Genomic DNA, 21,443 nt, shown 5'->3' with positions numbered 1-21,443 from the left:
GTGATCCATTAGTGGCTCTCAGGTGAGCCAGGTGACTATGTGATCCATTAGTGGCTCTCAGGTGAGCCAGGTGACTATGTGATCCATGAGTGGCTCTCAGGTGAGACAGGTGACTATGTGATCCATGAGTGGCTCTCAGGTGAGACAGGTGACTATGTGATCCATTAGTGGCTCTCAGGTGAGACAGGTGACTATGTGATCCATTAGTGGCTCTCAGGTGAGACAGGTGACTATGTGATCCATGAGTGGCTCTCAGGTGAGCCAGGTGATTGTGTGTGATCCATTAGTGGCTCTCAGGTGAGCCAGGTGATTGTGTGATCCATCAGTGGCTCTCAGGTGAGCCAGGTGATTGTGTGTGATCCAACAGTGGCTCTCAGGTGAGCCAGGTGATTGTGTGTGATCCATCAGTGGCTCTCAGGTGAGCCAGGTGATTGTGTGTGATCCAACAGTGGCTCTCAGGTGAGACAGGTGACTGTGTGTGATCCATCAGTGGCTCTCAGGTGAGCCAGGTGATTGTGTGTGATCCAACAGTGGCTCTCAGGTGAGCCAGGTGATTGTGTGTGATCCATCAGTGGCTCTCAGGTGAGCCAGGAGATTGTGTGTGATCCAACAGTGGCTCTCAGGTGAGCCAGGTGACTGTGTGTGATCCATCAGTGGCTCTCAGGTGAGACAGGTGATTGTGTGTGATCCATGAGTGGCTCTCAGGTGAGCCAGGTGACTGTGTGTGATGCATGAGTGGCTCTCAGGTGAGCCAGGTGATTGTGTGTGATCCATGAGTGGCTCTCAGGTGAGCCAGGTGACTGTGTGTGATGCATGAGTGGCTCTCAGGTGAGCCAGGTGATTGTGTGTGATCCATCAGTGGCTCTCAGGTGAGCCAGGTGATTGTGTGTGATCCATCAGTGGCTCTCAGGTGAGCCAGGTGATTGTGTGTGATCCATCAGTGGCTCTCAGGTGAGCCAGGTGACTGTGTGTGATCCATGAGTGGCTCTCAGGTGAGTCAGGTAATTGTGTGTGATCCATTAGTGGCTCTCAGGTGAGCCAGGTGACTGTGTGTGATCCATGAGTGGCTCTCAGGTGAGCCAGGTGACTGTGTGTGATCCATGAGTGGCTCTCAGGTGAGACAGGTGATTGTGTGTGATCCATGAGTGGCTCTCAGGTGAGCCAGGTGACTGTGTGTGATGCATGAGTGGCTCTCAGGTGAACCAGGTGATTGTGTGTGATCCATCAGTGGCTCTCAGGTGAGCCAGGTGATTGTGTGTGATCCATCAGTGGCTCTCAGGTGAGCCAGGTGATTGTGTGTGATCCATCAGTGGCTCTCAGGTGAGCCAGGTGATTGTGTGTGATCCAACAGTGGCTCTCAGGTGAGCCAGGTGATTGTGTGTGATCCAACAGTGGCTCTCAGGTGAGCCAGGTGATTGTGTGTGATCCAACAGTGGCTCTCAGGTGAGACAGGTGACTGTGTTGGATTCACCTTGTTCTCCTGATTCTGTATTCTCTCTCTCCTACTCCGTTTCTCCCCCCCCCCACCCCTCCCTTCTATCTCTCCCCTCTCGTGTCTCCTTTTCCATATATTCTCCTTCCTTCATTTCCCATTTTCCTTTCCTTCCTCAAAGGAAAAAATGTATCGTGAGGCTGAAGCATGAATCGAACCCGCGACAGCGCTGACTGCCTTGCTGATGGCTCCCTGTGCGCCCCCTGGCGTGTCATTATAGGGGGCGCACAGCCCACATAACCCCCACTCTCTTCCTTATTTTTTTCCCTTTGGGGGTCACCGCCCCCTCATAACTCCGTCTCTAACCAGACTTGGATTACGTGGAACTGAAGCCTTCTCCCTCAGAGGTAATTGTAGCTTGATGGTCGTCTGAACTGGTGAGGACGGCTTCCTGTTATTGTGTCGTGGAAGGAGTTGATTGTGGGTTGAGGAAGGGGGGGGGGTTGTCTTATGTCTACCGTGTGCTGGTTCCGGGGCCCTGTGTCTCCGCGGCGCGGTCTCTCATTAGGCCTCTTTGTTTAACCCATTCTCCTAATACAAGATTGCATTTTGCTGTATATTTTACTTGGGGTCAAATAAATTTTGAATTGAATAGTGTTAGCGGTTCGCGAAATTGACACGCTGTCAATCTGTTATTTTGTGAGAATGTGTTTGTTCGAAAATTTATTCAGATTTATATTTGTTTTCATTGACGTGAAATTCACTCTTTTTTTTTTTTATTTACATCAATTTCTGTATTGTTTGTTGATAATGTATTTGTCACGTAAGTTATCGATAATCCTTATGTATTGATTTGATTCATGAGACTTGTCTTAATTTATCAAATTGTGAGTACATTTTTTTGAAGGATTTAATAGGGTTATTTGTTATTTCTGGATAAGCGGGACGGGATCCGTTTAAGCGGATCGGGAGCCCATTAAGCGAGTTTATTGTGGAGTTTACTTATCCAGGACTTGTGTTTGGTGGAGTTGTGGTCTTCTAGGAGTTATTTAGATGTAGTTCGTGGTTAATTTTGATTCGTAAAAGTTTGGTATTTTTAATGGATTTAAGTATTTAATTATTGATTGATTTTAATAAGTAATTACTCGCTAAACGATGGCACTGAGACGTGACCAGAGGTGCTACCCTCATCACTGTAAGTCTACACGAGACAAATAAGCATCGGTATGCGTGTGGGCGGCCTAAACGATAGCCTCTGCCTACTGTGCAAAGTGGGATGTTGTGCACTAAGAATTGGAGAGGCAACCGCAAGCCTTGGTTGATAATGGGTTTACTAACAGCCAAGTGAACACCTTTGTTAGGAAGTATGTAGATAAATGGTTCCCACCTAGCCAGCAGGCGCCCCCACCTTATGTAGCTTCCGGGGATCAACAACCCCGCGGCTCGGTCTCCGACTAGGCCTCCCAGTTGGTCGTCTGGTCAACCAGGCTATTGGACGCAGCTGCGGTCATGCGTCTGGTCATAGTCAGGATGCTCGCAGCCTGACGTATGAATCACAGCCTGGTTGATCAGGTATTTTTTGGAGGTGCTTGCTGAGTTCTCTCTTGAACACTGTGAGGGGTCGGCCAGTTATGTCCCTTATGTGTAGTGGAAGCGTGTTGAACAGTCTCGGGCCTCTGATGTTGATAGTTCTCTCTCAGAGTACCCATTGTACCTCGGCTCTTCAACGGGGGTATTCTGCACATCCTGCCATGCCTCCTGGTATAAAATGTTATTTCCGTGTGCAGATTGGGAACCAGTCCCTCTAATATCTCCACGTGTAGATTATTATGCATCCCGCCTGCGCTTTAGAGAATACAGATTAAAACCTTTTAATCGGTTCCAATAATTTAGATGTTTTGTAGTGGATGCTAGCAGTAAAGGAGCTTTGTACGGTAGGTAGCCTTGACTCCAGAGTCGCCATTCTTCACACACTAGTGAAGGAAATGCAGCCTGTGGAATATAACCTGGGGGTCAGGTATGGAATGGAGTCCCAACCTGTAATTTTGTTTATCGGAGGTGATTTGGTAGAATGATTGTTATTGTGGAGGTGTTTTGATTGGAGAGTTTTTTTCTGATCCGTCAGACATTTGCTGCATACTGGTTACAAACTTTCATAGTCATTACAACCCGGTTGATTCTGTATTTGGTGGAGAGGTCAGCAAGTTTGTTTTTTTTGGAGAATATAATGGCTTGAGGATAGTGTTTATCAGAGATAGTAGAAATCTGGACAGTGGCGGGGAAGTAATTCAGAGATGGTGAACAGTGGCGGGGAAGTAATCGAAGATGGTGCGACAGTGGCAGGGGAAAGTAATCAGAGTGGCAGGGAGAGTGTTAAATAATTAACTTGTTTCTTTATTTTTTTCTTCAAGCTGCTGGGAGAGCCATCTTGGAGCGACTCTGTGTACCAGGTCAGTGTGTGGCCTAGCCGGCCAATCTGGCCAAGCTGGCCTAGCTGGCCTAGCTGGCCTAGCCAACTCCCATAGCTAGCGCACTCTTAGCCTCTGGTCCTGTCCATCTGATTTCGTTATTAGCTTTTTACTATTTTGTTTTTAATCACTGTTTTGCAGTCCCTCCCTCCCCCCTTCACCCGCTCTCTCCTCGCTGCTTTTGTCCAGATGTGTCGTGTGTTTCACCTGTGTTGAAGCACCTGTGTTGAAGCACCTGTGTTGAAGCACCTGTGTTGAAGCACCAGTGTTTACGTGGGCGAGTGTGTGCAGTCCGTCCTCTTGAATTGCCACAACGGGCCAAAAAAACGGGGTACTAAAACGGGCGAATCCGAGCCGTTTAACTTACCCGACAACAGGTAGAAACACGTGTTTGTGCGCCGTTTGGGAATCGTAGAACGCCGTAAGTTGTCCGTTAGGGGGGGGGGTGCTGGAGTCACACTACGATGTATTATTTGAGAGAGGGGGGGAGACAGGTTGGAGTAGGTGGCTGGCTGTGTGACACTGGGATGATTGACACTGGGATGATTGACACTGGGATGATCGGCACTCGGATGATTGACGCTGGGATGATTGACACTCGGATGATTGACACTCGGATGATTGACACTGGAACGATTGACACTCGGATGATTGACACTGGGATGATGTGTGTCGAAGTATACCAGAAAGCAAATCTAACGTAAAAGACTCCATCATGTGGGAAGACTTCTCTGGTAAGGATCGCGGTACAGTAATTACCACAACTACAAAACAACTAACAGGTTACATAACAAGAACCATTCAAACAAGAGATGCCCAACTGATGAGGGGAACGTCTTAGACAGGAGAAAATAAATGTTCTCGCAAATAAACTTCTATGATCATATGAACTCTGAAATATTCTCACAAAACTGAACTCGGAAAAATTTGAATTTTCCCCATAAGAACTCTTTAACAAACTTCTAAGATCTTGGAAATTATTTTTCTCATAAGAACTTTTAACAAACTTCTAAGATCTCGGAAATTATTTTTCTCATAAGAACTCTTAATAAACTTCTAAGATCTCGGAAATTATTTTTCTCATAAGAACTCTTAACAAACGTCTAACATCTCTGAAATTATTTTCCTCATAAGAACTCATAACAAACTTCTAAGATCGTTTTATCTGAAAATGGTCTTTGAAAAATACGCGATGTTGAAAATAAACAACAATTGTCCGTAGAGTTTAGCAGGAAACCCTGTGACATATCGACCCTGGAAAATGTTCTTAAAATCCCTCAAACCGTAAACCTTGAAGTGCAAGAGATTATGATAATTAATAATAATAATATTATTATTTAATATATAAAATTACAATTATTTAATATATAAAATTGCAATTATTTAATATATAAAATATACATGGGGATGGGGGCAGTTCCATTGAAAAGTTGAAGCGAAACGTGTACTCCAATCGACAATTCCAATAACATTAGGGGCCCTAAGACACCCATGTAGACCCTCTTCACTGTACATAAGGGTCTAGCAAGATCCGAGTTCGATACTCCAATGATCTCGACAAATAAAATATCACCCAAGGTGGTGTTATTGTTTACCTCTTCAAGGATTTAAATTGTTTGTCAACAAACCATTTCTATGACTAGGCCTATGTTCCCTTTGTCCTCTCGTCACATAACAAAAATACTGAATTTGTGTTTTAAAAGTAAACACAAATTCTGGTTTGTAAGCATTTTATAGTCTAATCTTGTAAACAAAAGTGCATGTGATGCAATGTATTGCGTGGCTATGTGATGTGGTCCATAGCGATGCGCTGTGGTCCATAGCGATGCGCTGTGGTCCATAGCGATGCGATGTGGTCCATAGCGATGCGATGTGGTCCATAGCGATGCGATGTGGTCCATAGCGATGCGCTGTGGTCCATAGCGATGCGCTGTGGTCCATAGCGATGCGCTGTGGTCCATAGCGATGCGCTGTGGTCCATAGCGATGCGATGTGGTCCATAGCGATGCGATGTAGATGGAATTTGGGAGGATACGATATGATGGATTTTTTTATGATGCGATGCTAGGCGATTTAATTTGATGAGTTGATAAGATGTGTTGTGATGAGTTGTGTTGTTGCTGTGATCAATTGTCTCCGATGTGTTGTAAAAGTTTTTTTTTTCGTAGTTCTATTACAGTTTTGAATGTTTTTTACTTTTTTTCTTTTTTTTTTGATGAATGTTACTTCTGTTTTTCCTGTTGATATGTTGAATGGTTTTCTGTTTGTTCGATGTTTTCCTGATGCTATGTTGAATGTTTTTTTTCATGTTGAATTTTATTCCTGTTTTTTCTGTTGCCGTGTTGAATGTTTTCCATTTTTTCCTGTTTCCACGTTGAAAATGATTATTTTTTCCTGTTTCCACGTTGAAAATAATTATTTTTTCCTGTTTCCACGTTGAAAATAATTATTTTTTCCCGTTTCCACGTTGAAAATAATTATTTTTTCCCGTTTCCACGTTGAAAATAATTATTTTTTCCTGTTTCCACGTTGAAAATAATTATTTTTTCCCGTTTCCACGTTGAAAATAATTATTTTTTCCCGTTTCCACGTTGAAAATAATTATTTTTTCCCGTTTCCACGTTGAAAATTATTATTTTTCCTGTTTCCACGTTGAAAATAATTATTTTTTCCCGTTTCCACGTTGAAAATAATTATTTTTTTCCCGTTTCCACGTTGAAAATAATTATTTTTTTCTGTTTCCACGTTGAAAATAATTATTTTTCCCTGTTTCCACGTTGAAAATATTTTTTCCTGTTGCTATGTTGAATGTTTTCCCTTTTATATTGAATGTTTTTCCTGTTGCTTTGTTAAATGGTATTGCTGCTTTCCATGTTTATTGCATGTTGTGCATTAACAATGTTGAACAGAGCAACGGTGATATAATTCACCGTAGCAACAGGGGCAAGCAGGACTAACATTCAAGATAGCAAGAAGTGCTCCCTTGGTCTAATAGATGGCGTGTTACGTCATTTGTTAGATTGTTAACATTAGCAGGTTAAGAATGGTAATTCAGTTCGACTAATTTTCTGTTCAATATTGTCGCTTTTACGTGTGTGTGTGTACTCACCTAGTTGTACTCACCTAGTTGTGTTTGCGGGGGTTGAGCTCTGGCTCTTTGGTCCCGCCTCTCAACCGTCAATCAACAGGTGTACAGATTCATGAGCCTATCTGGCTCTGTCATATCTACACTTGAAACTGTGTATGGAGTCAGCCTCCACCACATCACTTCCTAGTGCATTCCATTTGTCAACCACTCTGACACTAAAAAAGTTCTTTCTAATATCTCTGTGGCTCATTTGGGCACTCAGTTTCCACCTGTGTCCCCTTGTGCGTGTTCCCCTTGTGTTAAATAGACTGTCTTTATCTACCCTATCAATCCCCTTCAGAATCTTGAATGTGGTGATCATGTCCCCCCTAACTCTTCTGTCTTCCAGCGAAGTGAGGTTTAATTCCCGTAGTCTCTCCTCGTAGCTCATACCTCTCAGCTCGGGTACTAGTCTGGTGGCAAACCTTTGAACCTTTTCCAGTTTAGTCTTATCCTTGACTAGATATGGACTCCTTGCTGGGGCTGCATACTCCAGGATTGGCCTGACATATGTGGTATACAAAGTTCTGAATGATTCTTTACACAAGTTTCTGAATGCCGTTCGTATGTTGGCCAGCCTGGCATATGCCGCTGATGTTATCCGCTTGATATGTGCTGCAGGAGACAGGTCTGGCGTGATATCAACCCCCAAGTCTTTTTCCTTCTCTGACTCCTGAAGAATTTCCTCTCCCAGATGATACCTTGTATCTGGCCTCCTGCTCCCTACACCTATCTTCATTACATTACATTTGGTTGGGTTAAACTCTAACAACCATTTGTTCGACCATTCCTTCAGCTTGTCTAGGTCTTCTTGAAGCCTCAAACAGTCCTCTTCTGTTTTAATCCTTCTCATAATTTTAGCATCGTCCGCAAACATTGAGAGAAATGAATCGATACCCTCCGGGAGATCATTTACATATATCAGAAACAAGATAGGACCGAGTACAGAGCCCTGTGGGACTCCACTGGTGACTTCACGCCAATCGGAGGTCTCACCCCTCACCGTAACTCTCTGCTTCCTATTGCTTAGATACTCCCTTATCCACTGGAGCACCTTACCAGCTACACCTGCCTGTCTCTCCAGCTTATGTACCAGCCTCTTATGCGGTACTGTGTCAAAGGCTTTCCGACAATCCAAGAAAATGCAGTCCGCCCAGCCCTCTCTTTCTTGCTTAATCTGTGTCACCTGATCGTAGAATTCTATCAAGCCTGTAAGGCAAGATTTACCCTCCCTGAATCCATGTTGGCGATTTGTCACGAAGTCCCTTCTCTCCAGATGTGTTACCAGGTTTTTTCTCACGATCTTCTCCATCACCTTGCATGGTATACAAGTCAAGGACACTGGCCTGTAGTTCAGTGCCTCTTGTCTGTCGCCCTTTTTGTATATTGGGACCACATTCGCCGTCTTCCATATTTCTGGTAGGTCTCCCGTCTCTAGTGATTTACTATACACTATGGAGAGTGGCAAGCAAAGTGCCTCTGCACACTCTTTCAGTACCCATGGTGAGATCCCATCTGGACCAACCGCCTTTCTAACATCCAGATGTGGTTGTCTGTGTGTGTGTGTGTGTGTGTGTGTGTGTGTGTGTGTGTGTGTGTGTGTGTGTGTGTGTGTGTGTGTGTGTGTACTCACCTAATTGTGCTTCCGGGGGTTGAGCTCTGGCTCTTTGGTCCCGCCTCTCAACCGTCAATCAACTGGTGTACAGATTCCTGAGCCTACTGGGCTCTATCATATCTACATTTGAAACTGTGTATGGAGTCAGCCTCCACCACATCACTGCCTAGTGCATTCCATTTACTAACTACTCTGACACTGAAAAAGTTCTTTCTAACGTCTCTGTGGCTCATTTGGGTACTCAGCTTCCACCTGTGTCCCCTTGTTCGCGTCTTGTGTGTGGGTGTGTGTGCGTGGGTGTGTGTGTGGGTGTGTGGGTGCGTGTGTGTGTGTGGGGGGGGGGTGGTATTTACTTTGCCCTGTATTGCATCTTATTGTGCAACCTTTCAAGTCTCTTGCAATGTTGTGTATTCAGTGGAGCTCGGGTTACGTGGTGCTTTTGCCCTGTGCACTGTCTGTAGATCACTAGCGGACTTGCCCCTGGTGTTGTCTATGTAGGGAGCACGTGCGTCGTGCGTACGTATGCACGTGGGTCGTGCGCACGTCTGCACGTACGTCTGCCCAAGATATCGATAGTTACGTTGTCTTCGGGAGAGCAACTGGTGCGTTGTAACCTCCCTGAGGTAAGTGGGATTTATCTTATTGTGTAATGTTGTTATAGATTAAGCTACTCGGAACAAGTTCCAAGTAGCACGGGCTATGGTGAGCCCGTAGTGGACTTACCCGGCACAGGAGCGGTGCTGCCTCTATATTGTGTAAGCCTCCCCCTCTTTATCTGCTTCTCTCTGTCCCTTTCTGGCTAGTACACGCCGTCTCTATCCTGTTCTCTTTAGTCCTCTTCATCTCTTTCCCGCCCCTGTTTCTATCCCACGCTATTTATCCCAAATATTGATCTGTATCTTCCTATCCCAGCCTCACCCTCTCTCTTTCTCTTCCTCTCTACTTCTCTCTCGACATTAATATACTAAACTATATATATATATATATATATCTTTATATATATATATGGAAGCTTTCAAGAAGGAAGTGGATAAGTTTGCTGGGATTGTAGGATGACTTTGTGTGTGTAGGTGCGGGCTACGAACACAAACAGCCTCACAGATCACGTAATCACCAGGGAAGGCTACCGAGTAGAGCAACAGCAAGTCACAGACAAAGATGCCTTGATAAGTGTCCTCCTCCATCCCTTCCTCCCTCGCCAGGCAGGTGTCGCCAGATATCACTGATATCCCCACTAAACACCGCAATGAAATCTGGATATCTTGGTAGAAACTTTCCGGAGACTGCTGGGCTGGGTAGGTCTCTCTTCGTGGACGATGATACACAAGGGAGCCGGTGGCTGAGCGGACAGAACACTGGACGCGTGATCCTGTGGTGCTGGGTTCGATCCCGAGCGCCGGCGAGGAACAATGGGCAGAGTTTCTTGCACCCCTGATGCTCCTGTTACCTAGCAGTAAATAGGTACCTGGGAGTTAGTCAGCTGTCACGGGCTGCTTCCTAGGGGTGGAGGCTTGGTCGAGGACACGGGGACACTAAGCCCCGAAATCATCTCAAGATAACCTCTAGATAACCACACTCGTACTTTCTTAAAGTAGTAAGTACCGTTTATCAATTAACGACTCATATTCTCCAGAATGTGCTTAGTGTCCCCGTGTCCTCAACCAGGCCTCCACCACTAGGAAGCAGCCCGTGACAGCTGACTAACTCCCAGGTACCTACTTCATTGCACAAGCACATTCTCCACACGTGGAGTATTGAACATGTTCACGTTCGTCAGCATTAAACTATTGCCATCGTCTGTCTGTTGATCCTCCAACTTGCAGCTCCGGCAGAAATTCTTTATTCGAGAAAATGAAGAAATTTGCATAGTTCGAGAAAATGAAGAAATTTGCATAGTTCGAGAAAATGAAGAAATTTGCATAGTTTAATTAAATTTTCTTAAAAAGACAAAAAAAATCGCTCTAGGCAACTTTAGTTTAATTTACTTAGTGTGTTCCGTTATTACAAACTTATATGCATCAAGGTAATTATAGTGTATTATAATGTATAGTTTACTTTTTGTGATATAAAGGACTCTATACTGTGGTGGTGATACAACAGCCTGGTTGATCAGTCCAGCAACCAGGAGGCCTGGTCGACGACCGGGCCGCGGGGACACTAAGCCCCGGAAGCACCTCAAGGTGGTGGTGATAGGAGCTTTCAGCTGCCCTCTGAGGGCGTGGACGCTGCCTCGCCTCCGTCAAGACGTGAAAAATTTAGTGAACAAGAATTTAGGTTTAAAGATTTAGTGAACAAGAATTTAGGTTTAAAAATTTAGTGAACAAGAATTTAGGTTTAAAGATTTAGTGAACAAGAATTTAGGTTTAAAGATTTAGTGAACGAAGATTCACTAAATTTCAAAGATAGATTTAGTGAACAAGAATTGACCGATTCTGACTGCATTTTTAAGGGTTTCAAATAGTATTCCACTCGACGGTCTACGTAAACCAGCCACTTAAGAACACCGATGTAAACCTTTCACTCATCCAGGTACACCGGAGTGTACCCCATTTTCCATTAGTACTAATGGGTAAGGATAAACATGAATAATTTACGATAACGAGGCTGAAACGTATAACCCCCCCCCCCACACACACATAAAACCGACGAGGTTTCGATCCGTTCAGGACGGACCGAAACATTGTCACGTGTGTGGGTTGGTTATGTATAAACTTTCTAAGGTTTTCCTTATCCTTATCCAACTTATAAACAAAAACTGCTCCAGACACGTGTCAAAAAAAAGCTGATTACCTTCATGCAAATCGTCTCTGATCTGCCAGGACCAACAGTCTGGTTGATCAGCTCCTCCATCGGGATTCCTGGTCTGACCGCCGGTGGGGTCTTGTGATCAAAGGAACTATGTAAAGGGGTTATCTTGAGATGATTTCGGGGCTTTTTTTTTGTAGTGTCCCCGCGGCCCAGTCCTCGACCAGGCCTCCACCCCCAGGAAGCAGCCCGTGACAGCTGACTAACACCCAGGTGCCTATTTACTGCTAGGTATCATTCGACCTTATGGATGGAGACGCGAGAGCCTAACAAGCATTTGAGATCATAAATATATATCGTGAGCCTCTGGGGCTTTAGGGTGAGATCTCTGGTAATAGCATTACACGGAGGGAGAGACAAAGCCCGGGGCTCAGAGCACGGTAGAGTCCCTGGCTACAGTCTCCACTTTATGGGAGAAAGGCGCCGGAAAAGTAGGGTTTTTAACGCGGGAAAGGTCAGAGAGGAACAGGGATGATTATGTGGTGGGAAGGTGGCCTGAACAGACGCCAGGCACGACTGTGTGTGTGGTGGCTGTTTCTCTGCGGTCTTTGGCACACCTAGATGGGTAGGGGTTGAGTACAGAGGGTGGGGATGTAGGGGAGAGAGAGAGATAGGTTGTGAGAGGTCGCCATGGCAACGACAGTTTGCGTCGTAATGTAAATAGAGCAGCGTTTAATACCACACTAGTGATTTTGTTCTACGGCAAGAACATCTGCAAAAATATGTGATAACTGCAAAAACCTCTTCGCGGGTGTTCTTACAGGATTGATTTTCAGCCTCTACATACTGGCCTAGCTTGAATAATCTGGTTGATACGGTTCTGGGAGTTCTTCTACTCCCCAAACCCGGCCCGAGGCCAGGCTTGGCTTGTGAGAGTCAATCTAGCGACGAATGAGGATCAGGAGGAGGATGATAAAGAGTAAGGGTTACAGGAGGAGGAGAGAGCGAGGACAGTGGCGTGTTCCCAATCCCTTGCGGACTTGGTAACGATTTTTTCCCTATTAGGTAGTGATTAATACATACTGATGTGCGCTGACTCGGCCTACTGCCGGCGTCTCTCTTCCCTCTAGCCAAGGATGTGTGAGTTGAACTCGCAACCTAGCCTAGCCTCCCCTAGCCAGGGATGTGTTGCTCAAAGGGCCTGCCTAGCCATTGCACAATTTATGTCATACTGGCGATTTTGCAACAGAGAAAGAGAGAAAGATTAAGGGTGCACTTACCTAACAGTGTTTAAGTGAGAGTTTACAGCATCAGACATTTACCTTCTTGACCTCAAACGTCGGGCTAAGAACACGACCTCGCTTGTCGTATCTTGTGAAAAAATAGAGAAATCAAACCTCTCAGGACTTGTGCTTGAAAGGAAAATGAATTTGAGGGCGGCGTGTAGCAAGCCTGGTTGACCGCACCACCACAATCAACCATCAACCAGGTAACCACCAACCATCCATCCAAGGAGGAGGAGGAGGAACCCTGATACAAGACGTTGATCCCGGGAACGAAGACAAGGTGATCTCAAGGTGAGGTTTGGTGTGGCAAGAAGCGTGCCAGTTTACATTGTCTCCTGTTATACTACCTCGTATTAAAGGGCACATGTGACGTCATGACAAAAAAAGTTTGGCCAGTGTTTGTTTACACAACAATGTAAACATTGATCAAGTTGTAAGCTCAGCTTGATCACAGAGGTAAACACTAATAGACTCCAGATTGGTAGACCGAATCAATAGACCAGTTATTAAAGAGAATGTGCACAACTGAAATCTCATTAACGTGATACATATCGGTGAGAAAATCGGCAGCAGCCATGAAGATTCGAACCCGCACACTTCGATTCGAACTCCCAAGCACACGCCCTAGACCGCTACACCACGGCATGATCAAAAGCACTGCAGCCTGGTCTAGGACCGGGCTGCGGGGACGCTAAGCCCCCTAAACCATCTCAAGATAACCACAAGGTATAGTTCTTATCATCCATTGCCTAAATCCTTGCCCCTACCCACATTTCCCCTCACGGTAGCCCTCCCTGGCCTAGACTTTCCCCTCACGTTGGTGGTGTCTGGTCTAGACTCTTCCCCCGCTCGTTAAGGAAGCAGCAAGGGAGAGAGATGATGAATGTGTGACAGTCACCACTGTGGAAGAGTTGTCAAGTTCTTGATGGAAGACTGAGGAGACGGCCTCAGGCTGGAAAGGAAATAGTAAGGAAACGGGGAATACAGAGGAATAAGGTGGTTATAAGGGCATACATGTCTTATTCCCTCTGTATTTGGTGTGTGTGTGTGTGTGTGTGTTTACTAGTTGTGTTTTTACGGGGGTTGAGCTTTGCTCTTTCGGCCCGCCTCTCAACTGTCAATCAACTTGTTTACTAACTACTTTTTTTTTCCACACCACACACACACACACACCCCAGGAAGCAGCCCGTGACAGCTGACTAACTCCCAGGTACCTATTTACTGCTAGGTAACAGGGGCATTTAGGGTGAAAGAAACTTTGCCCATTTGTTTCTGCCTCGTGCGGGAATCGAACCCGCGCCACAGAATTACGAATCCTGCGCGCTATCCACCAGGCTACGAGGCCCCTTGTGTGTGTGTGTGTGTGTGTGTGTGTGTGTGTGTGTGTGTGTGTAATTACCTAAGTGTAGTTACAGGATGAGAGCTACGCTCGTGGTGTCCCGCCTTCCCAACACTCTTTGTCATATAACGTTTTGTGTGTATGTGTGTGTTAATTTTTTTTATATATATGTATGGTCGGCCCGGCCGGCGCCAAGTGGACAGCACACTGGACACGTGATCCTGTGGTCCCGGGTTCGATCCCGGGCGAGGGCGAGAAACGATGGGCAGAGTTTCTTTCACCCCTGATGTCCCCTGTTACCTAGCAGTAAATAGGTACCTGGGAGTTAGTCAGCTGTCACGGGCTGCTTCCTGGGGGGTGGAGGCCTGGTCGAGGACCGGGCCGCGGGGACACTAAAGCCCCAAAATCAACTCAAGATAACCTAAAGATGGTATATGCCATACCATACTGGAAGAGGATGTGGTAAATATGATAATGGAATGTAACAATTTAAATCCAATTTAAATGATAATGGGAAGAAACGTGGAAGGAGATAAGAACACTACCTAAAGGCGGAGGCAGCTATTAGACTTTGTCAAAAAAAATAAGACTTTATGGGACGTGGGTAAACATCACACACACAGGAGACGGCCATAAACAAGATAACATCAGCGGCACGTGCGAAGGTGGCAGGCATCCAAACAGCAGGTAGGAACCCAGATACTAACTTCAGAACACTATAACGACGTCGTTCACGCGTCCACCAGTGGGAGTCATAAGACGCTGCGTGTCTTACAGCCTCAGAGGTGAATAATTGTCTGTCGGTAGTTGAAGAGCCGAGAATGGCATCTCGGTACAGCACACGGGCTCACGCATAGCCCGTGCTACTTGGAACTTTTTGTTCCAGGTTGCGAATCTTTAACAACAACAACAAACGGTACAGCATCTTGGTGATCCTCAAGGATAAAGCCACCGGTGCAGCTTATCAATGTAGACCTACAAGTGATTGCAGCATCGTTTGACAACATGGTGCTTATCGCAGCATTGGTGAATGTAGTTCTAGAGTACAGTTCCTGCACTACACCTTGTAAATGCTTGCACATATTTACCAGAGGGATGCGAGTCACGGAGTGCAATCAGCCTCACATCCCTCCTGCGTTATGGGGGCGGGAAGATAGGCTGGAAACCATTCTTGCCAGTATCTTCTCTGATATCTACAATCTTTTCTCATTATATTAACTTCTCGGTTTGCCCCCCACGAGATGAATGCAGCGGGCATCCCGTCGGAGTACTAGTAGTGATCAGGTGGAATGACCTGGGGAAAGGTACAGCCCATATTGATTGATGAAGATTAAGCCATCCAAGAGGTGGCACGGGCACGAATAGCCCGTAAGTGGTGGGCCTTTTGAGCCATTACCAGTATCAAGAGATGATACTGGAGATCTGTGGAGGTGCAACTGCACCCTGCGTGACGGGAGATGTCTCCCGGACCAAATGGTGTACATCCCATACCTTTCTATGGAAAGGTGCTAATCCACGGATCTATTGGAAGATACGGTTAAGTATTGGTTTTGTGTTGAAGCCTTTCAACCAGAATAAGCTTTGTGAACCAGTAATAATATTCTGTAGCCCTTAAACAGGGTCCAGGCCTGAAATAATCTCTCATTGTGTTGACCAGACCACACACTAGAAGGTGAAGGGACGACGACGTTTCGGTCCAGGTCACAATCGACTTGAGAATGGTCCAGGACGGACCGAAACGTCGTCGTCCCTTCACCTTCTAGTGTGTGGTCTGGTCAACATTCTTCAGCCACGTTATTGTGACTCCTCGCCTGCAATCTCTCATTATAATATACACCAAGGAATAGGGGACACCCTTGTTTAAGCATTACAATATCTGTAACAATATTACCCGTCGATTGTTGTTACAATTGTACCTAATTGCCCAATTGTAACTAGGCAGCTGGGTGGGGGAGAGGTCAGTTCTCTCCCAGAGTTGGCGAAGGCTTGACTGTTGCCGCTAGACTTCATCAAAACGATTTCGAGGGAGAATTGCGAGAGCGGTGAAGAAACATTTGAGCCATGGAGAGTAATGTGCTGTAACTGGCTTCGATCCTGGTGAGCGAGTTTAAACCGATACTAAACTCCGGCAAGTGGGGGTGAGGTTGTAGGTCCTGTTAGCGAGGTGAAGGGCTGGTTGAGGAAGAGTGATATTGGGTGGATTGATGGTGGAGAGTGAGGGGTGGAGATTGAGGGAGAGGTGAATAGCTCTGCCCCCTCTCTCCCACACGTGTGCCAATAAGGTCGCAGATAAGCGCTTTACTTGTTGCTAGGGAGAGCAGTCAAAGTAGGGAGGTAAAAAGGGGGAAAAGGGGCCAGTTTTGGGGAGAAAGGGGGCTCAGGGTGAATGTGGTAGGGAGGAGAAAGAGGGGCTGAAAGAAAGAGTGGACCTGATGCAAGTTTCAAGTACAGAAAATTTTGGATGAAAGGAAAATGCGCGCACGGATAAGAGGGCTTTTTGGAGCCCGGAGAGGCGCTGATAAAGCGTGGTGGGATAGAGGAATAGGAGAGAGAGGAATAGGAGGAGAGAGGAATAGGAGAGAGAGGAACAGGAGAATAGAGGAATAGGAAGAGAGACGAAGTAGAAATGAAAGAGCTATGGATAGGCGACGTAATATATAAGAGTAAGAAAAATGCATTAGAAGGACGGTGTTTAGAAGGGATAGTATATGGATAGAGGAGACGGCTGGACGATCTACCTACCCTGTGTCTACCTTGTAGTGGTTCCGGGGATCAGCGGCCCCGCGGCCCGGACTCCGACCAGGCCTCCCAGTTGGTCTTCTGCTCAACGATAACAATCCATCCTCCTGCTTAAATAGTACTTTTTGTAAGTATATGCACCATAGTTTAAATATTGACTTATTAAGCAATTATATAGTAGAATTTTGTACTGTTCACTGTATAGTCCGAAAAAAATGAAGCTAAAACGCTAATTTAAATATTTCTAGGCCTAGTATAACATACATGTAGTAAATTAGGCCTAGGAGCCGGTCGGCCGAGCGGACAGCACGCTGGACTTGTGATCCTGTGGTCCCGGGTTCGATCCCGGGCGCCGGCGAGAAACAATGGGCAGAGTTTTTTTCACCCTATGCCCCTGTTACCTCGCAGTAAAATAGGTACCTGGGTGTTAGTCAGCTGTCACGGGCTGCTTCCTGGGGGTGGAGGCCTGGTCGAGGACCGGGCCGCGGGGACACTAAAAAGCCCCGAAATCATCTCAAGATAACCTCAAGATAGGATGGTTATGTTAGGTTAGTTTGTCTTTGCAACATAAATAGGAAAATCGTTTCCCGGTTTGTCCAAATTCGGTAGTACCGATTTCTACTTTCTAATTGCGTTGTATGTCAGTATATGTACTATAGTCTCTCATCCTTCCTATAAGGACTGGCCCGAAACGCTTGTGCGTGCTAGTGGCTTTGCAAAATTGTAAAATCAACTTAATTTCTATGTTCTCTGTTAACCCCCAAATGTACCTTCTGGTATATAAATCAATCAATCAGTCAGTCAATCAATCAATCAATCAGTCAATCAATCAAAACAGGAGGATGGACTGACGATGATACAAGATTTATCTACGAGAAGTTGAAGGTAAGTCTCGGGCCCCCTGGAAACACAGACCGAAACTGTCTCTATTTTCCGCTTGTTACAACTTGTAATAAAGTTGTTACATCTTGGCTTAACGTGTTTATGACGTATTAGAACGTTGTTACAACTTGCTATATTGGTTGTTATAACTGGTTAGGAGGTGTTAAAACTTGTTCGAACGTTGTACCAACGTCGTAGTTTCGGTGTGTGTTTGGCGGGGGCAGGTCAGCTGGCGGGCAGGTCAGCTGGCGGGCAGGTCAGCTGGCGGGCAGGTCAGCTTCGCACAAAAGCATGTTTTTGAAGTCGAGTACACAGGAAAGTGCTCAAGATGCCAGTAATGATGCAATTTACTCTTGACAGCCGGAGCTCTCTCCACCGGAAACTCATGAGGGGGAGAGGGGGGGGGGGGTAGATACAGGCAGGGTGGTGGTGGGTAAATACAGGCAAAGGGGGGTTTAGGGAAGGACATGGGGGGGGAGGGGGCTTGCGAAAACTACCATCTACTCACCTAGATGTGTTTGCGGGGCTTGAGCTCTGGCTCTTTGGTCCCGCCTCTCAACTGTCAATCAACTGGTGTACAGATTCCTGAGCCTATTGGGCTCTATCTATTATATGTGGGGGAAGAGCCCGAGAGACAGGCCATTCTCGCCAGCATTCCCAACGTCAAAAACTGTCATACTGCAGTGCCCTATCCGAACCTACCAGAGGACCCAAAACAGAAAACGGGACAGTAAGGACCTGTGAATTATCTTCAGAGTAGATCATGAAATAGCTTATTGAAACACAGTAGCTAATGGTCCTCTACTGTTAATGCACGAAATATTGATCAAATGCACACACAAATAATCTCCAGTCATTGGGAACTATCCTGTTACAAGTCCTGTACAGGTCTTGTACAAGTCCTGTACAGGTTCTGTACAAGTCCTGTACAGGTCTTGTACAGGACCTGTACAGGTCTTGTACAGGTTCTGTTGTGACTCCTCGTGTGTGATTTCCTCGAGGTGGTTGAGAGCATCCCTTGTGCCAGGGACCGGGATCTCTGACCAGATCTAATGAACAAATCCACAAGGGCCGTGACGAGGATTCGAACCTGCGTCCGGGAGCATCCCAGACACTGCCTTAATCGACTGAGCTACGACAGGGTAAACAGATCTCCTCGTCATCTGATCGATCCCATAAATGAGAAGATTAGGCCGTAGTTCATTTTGAACACGTGAACATCATTCTTCCTAGTATGGATGTTTATAGTGAAATTGCAATAATTGATCACGGTGGAATAATTTATTGTTATTGAAGTTATTTATGACAATGTTAAATTATCGTACCACGTACGTCATAATTTCTACATTTATTACACACTAAAATATTGTATGACCTAAATTATCTCTGTCGTTTCATAGTACAAAAAGACAAAATTGGGTAATTTTCATTCACGTTTATTTTTCAAACTCATGACATTCTTCACTATTGAAGCTGCGGTAATTGTTATTGAACTATAGAGCAAAAGTTACTCTTTTGAACGGGTTGACTGTGTTAGTTGAGTTAGACATTATTACATAAAGCCGGTCACCAAAATGGCTTTGTGCAACCAGTAGCAACGTTGTTGTTGTTGTAAAAAAAGTTGATAAAAGGGTTATTGGGCGCGTACAATGGGTTGTTTATGTTGCCAGCTGTGTGTTGTGTTGCTGTGTGTAGCCCCCCCCCCTCTCCCTCCCCCCCTTCTCCGCCCCATCCTACCCCCCACCCCATTCCACCCCTCCCATATTGTCCCCTTCCTCCCATACCTGTACTATACATGGAGAGAGTTCTGGGAGTTCTTCTACTCCCCGACTTGGGGTAACTTGGTCCAACAGGCTGTTGCTTCTCCGAATATTCTTCTAAGAATATTAATACTAATGTTTTTGCAGTGTGTGTGTATGTAGTGTTGCTGGCCGAGCCGCGTGGCTAAGGCAATCAGCTGGCTTCTTTGACGGACTTAATTAGATGCTGCAGTTTGCCGGAACTGCCTGTGTGGGGCTTGATGAGTGATGACCCTCTCATCCATGTCCTCCCCTCTCATGCTTCATTCCCCTCTCTCCTCGTCCTTCTCCTCCAGCTCCTTCTCTTCTTAATCGTCTTCTGTTCTGTTTCTTCTCTCTTTATCCCCTCTCTCATCCATGTCCTCCCCTCTCATGCTTCATTCCCCTCTCTCCTCGTCGTCCTCTTCCAGCTCCTCTTCTTAATCATCTTTTCTCTTTCTCCTCTCTTTATCCCCCTCTACCTCTCGTCTTTATCTCATTATTTTCTCCTCTTGTCCTCTCTTCCCTTATTCTTCTTGACTGTCTTCCCTTCCATGCCTCGCTTTACCGTGTCTTCTCCCGTTCCATCTTATTCCTATCAGCTGTCTTTCATTCCTGCTTCTTCCCTTTTCCAATCTTCTGCCCTTTCCCCAATCTTCTTCCCTTCCCAATCTTGTAGAGCGACGGTTTCGCTTCATGCAGGTCGGCGTTCAATCCCCGACCCGTCCAAGTGGTTGGACACCATTCCTGCCCCCCCCTCCCGCCCGTCCCATCCCAAATCCTTATCCTGACCCCTTCCAAGTGCTGTATAGTCGTAATGGCTTGGCGCTTTTCCCTGATAATACCTCCCCTTCCCAGTCTTCTTCCCTTCCCAATCTTCTTCCCTTCCCCAATCTTCTTCCCTTCCCAATCTTCTTCCCTTCCCCAATCTTCTTCCCTTCCCCAATCTTCTTCCCTTCCCCAATCTTCTTCCCTTCCCCAATCTTCTTCCCTTCCCCAATCTTCTTCCCTTCCCCAATCTTCTTCCCTTCCCCAGTCTTCTTCCCAATCTTCTTCCCATCCCAATTACGCCAGGGGAATCTCCTCCATTATCTTGACCTCTATAAACTAAACTTAATTTTCTGGTTCTGGGTAAACAGATGTCGCCTTTCACGGTGTAAACAAGAGCCTGCGATAGCAAAACAGTTCCTGGACCTTTCGTGAGACAAACAGGTTTTGGTTATCCGGGTTAAGTTGATTATTTGTGTGGTTATCTGTGTAAACAGCTTCTAATTCTCAGGGGCAGATAACGGCTGGTTTTGAGAGCGTCAAAACCAGCGTAAGATAAGCAGGCGATGAGTCACAATAACGTGGCTGAAGTATGTTGACCAGACCACACACTAGAAATTGAAGGGACGACGACGTTTCGGTCCGTCCTGGACCATTCTCAAGTCGATTGTGACTCTCGATTTCTCAAGTCGATTGTCGATTTCTCACAATCGACTTGAGAATGGTCCAGGACGGACCGAAACGTCGTCGTCCCTTCAATTTCTAGTGTGTGGTCTGGTCAGCGTAAGATAACTTCAAGGTAACCTCAAGGTCAGACTTGAGAATGGTCCAGGACGGACCGAAACGTCGTCGTCCCTTCACCTTCTAGTGTGTGTGGTCTTGTCATCTCAAGGTCAGTTCAAGTTCCTGGGGCAGGAACTACCTACTTGAGGCAGTTAGGGACAGTATTCAAGAGTAATTGGGCAGTTAGTTCTCGCTGGGTAATGAGTTTTCTGCCCATCACCGGAGCGCTCGTTAACAAGTCTTACACGGAAGGCAGTTCGGTGATTGGGTAGTGATTGTTGTTAAGATAGTGAGGGAGACGGTTGCTAGGGAACACGGAGACGGTTGCTAGGGAACCCGGAGACGGTTGCTAGGGAACACGGAGACGGTTGCTAGGGAACCCGGAGACGGTTCCTAGGCAACACGGAGACTGTTGCTAGGGAACCCGGAGACGGTTGCTAGGGAACACGGAGACTGTTGCTAGGCAACACGGAGACGGTTG

At 46.0% G+C, this 21,443-nt stretch overlaps 1 protein-coding gene and 1 long non-coding RNA gene across 11 annotated transcripts in view; one reads left to right on the top strand and one right to left on the bottom strand.

The window, feature by feature from the left end:
• LOC123746870 (adenosylhomocysteinase-like 1) overlaps positions 1-21,443 on the top strand; it is a 306,477-nt gene that overhangs the window by 97,797 nt on the left and 187,237 nt on the right. For 4 of the 8 annotated variants that reach the window (XM_069319579.1, XM_069319583.1, XM_069319581.1 and 1 more), the window contains one exon: positions 3,844-3,882. The exons of the other annotated variants lie outside the window; for them this stretch is intronic. In XM_069319579.1, coding sequence (XP_069175680.1) covers positions 3,844-3,882 — 39 coding nt within the window. The remainder of the gene's footprint in view (positions 1-3,843; positions 3,883-21,443) is intronic. 8 annotated transcript variants of the gene reach the window in all.
• Positions 1-21,443, bottom strand: part of LOC138359858 (uncharacterized) — a 118,204-nt gene that overhangs the window by 14,093 nt on the left and 82,668 nt on the right. The gene's annotated exons all lie outside the window — the stretch shown is intronic.

Source organism: Procambarus clarkii, chromosome 93 (assembly GCF_040958095.1).
Source record: "Procambarus clarkii isolate CNS0578487 chromosome 93, FALCON_Pclarkii_2.0, whole genome shotgun sequence".
Classification (NCBI taxonomy): Eukaryota; Metazoa; Arthropoda; class Malacostraca; order Decapoda; family Cambaridae; genus Procambarus; species Procambarus clarkii.
Note: the sequence above shows the minus strand (reverse complement) of the source record. Positions and strands in the feature narration are given on the sequence as shown.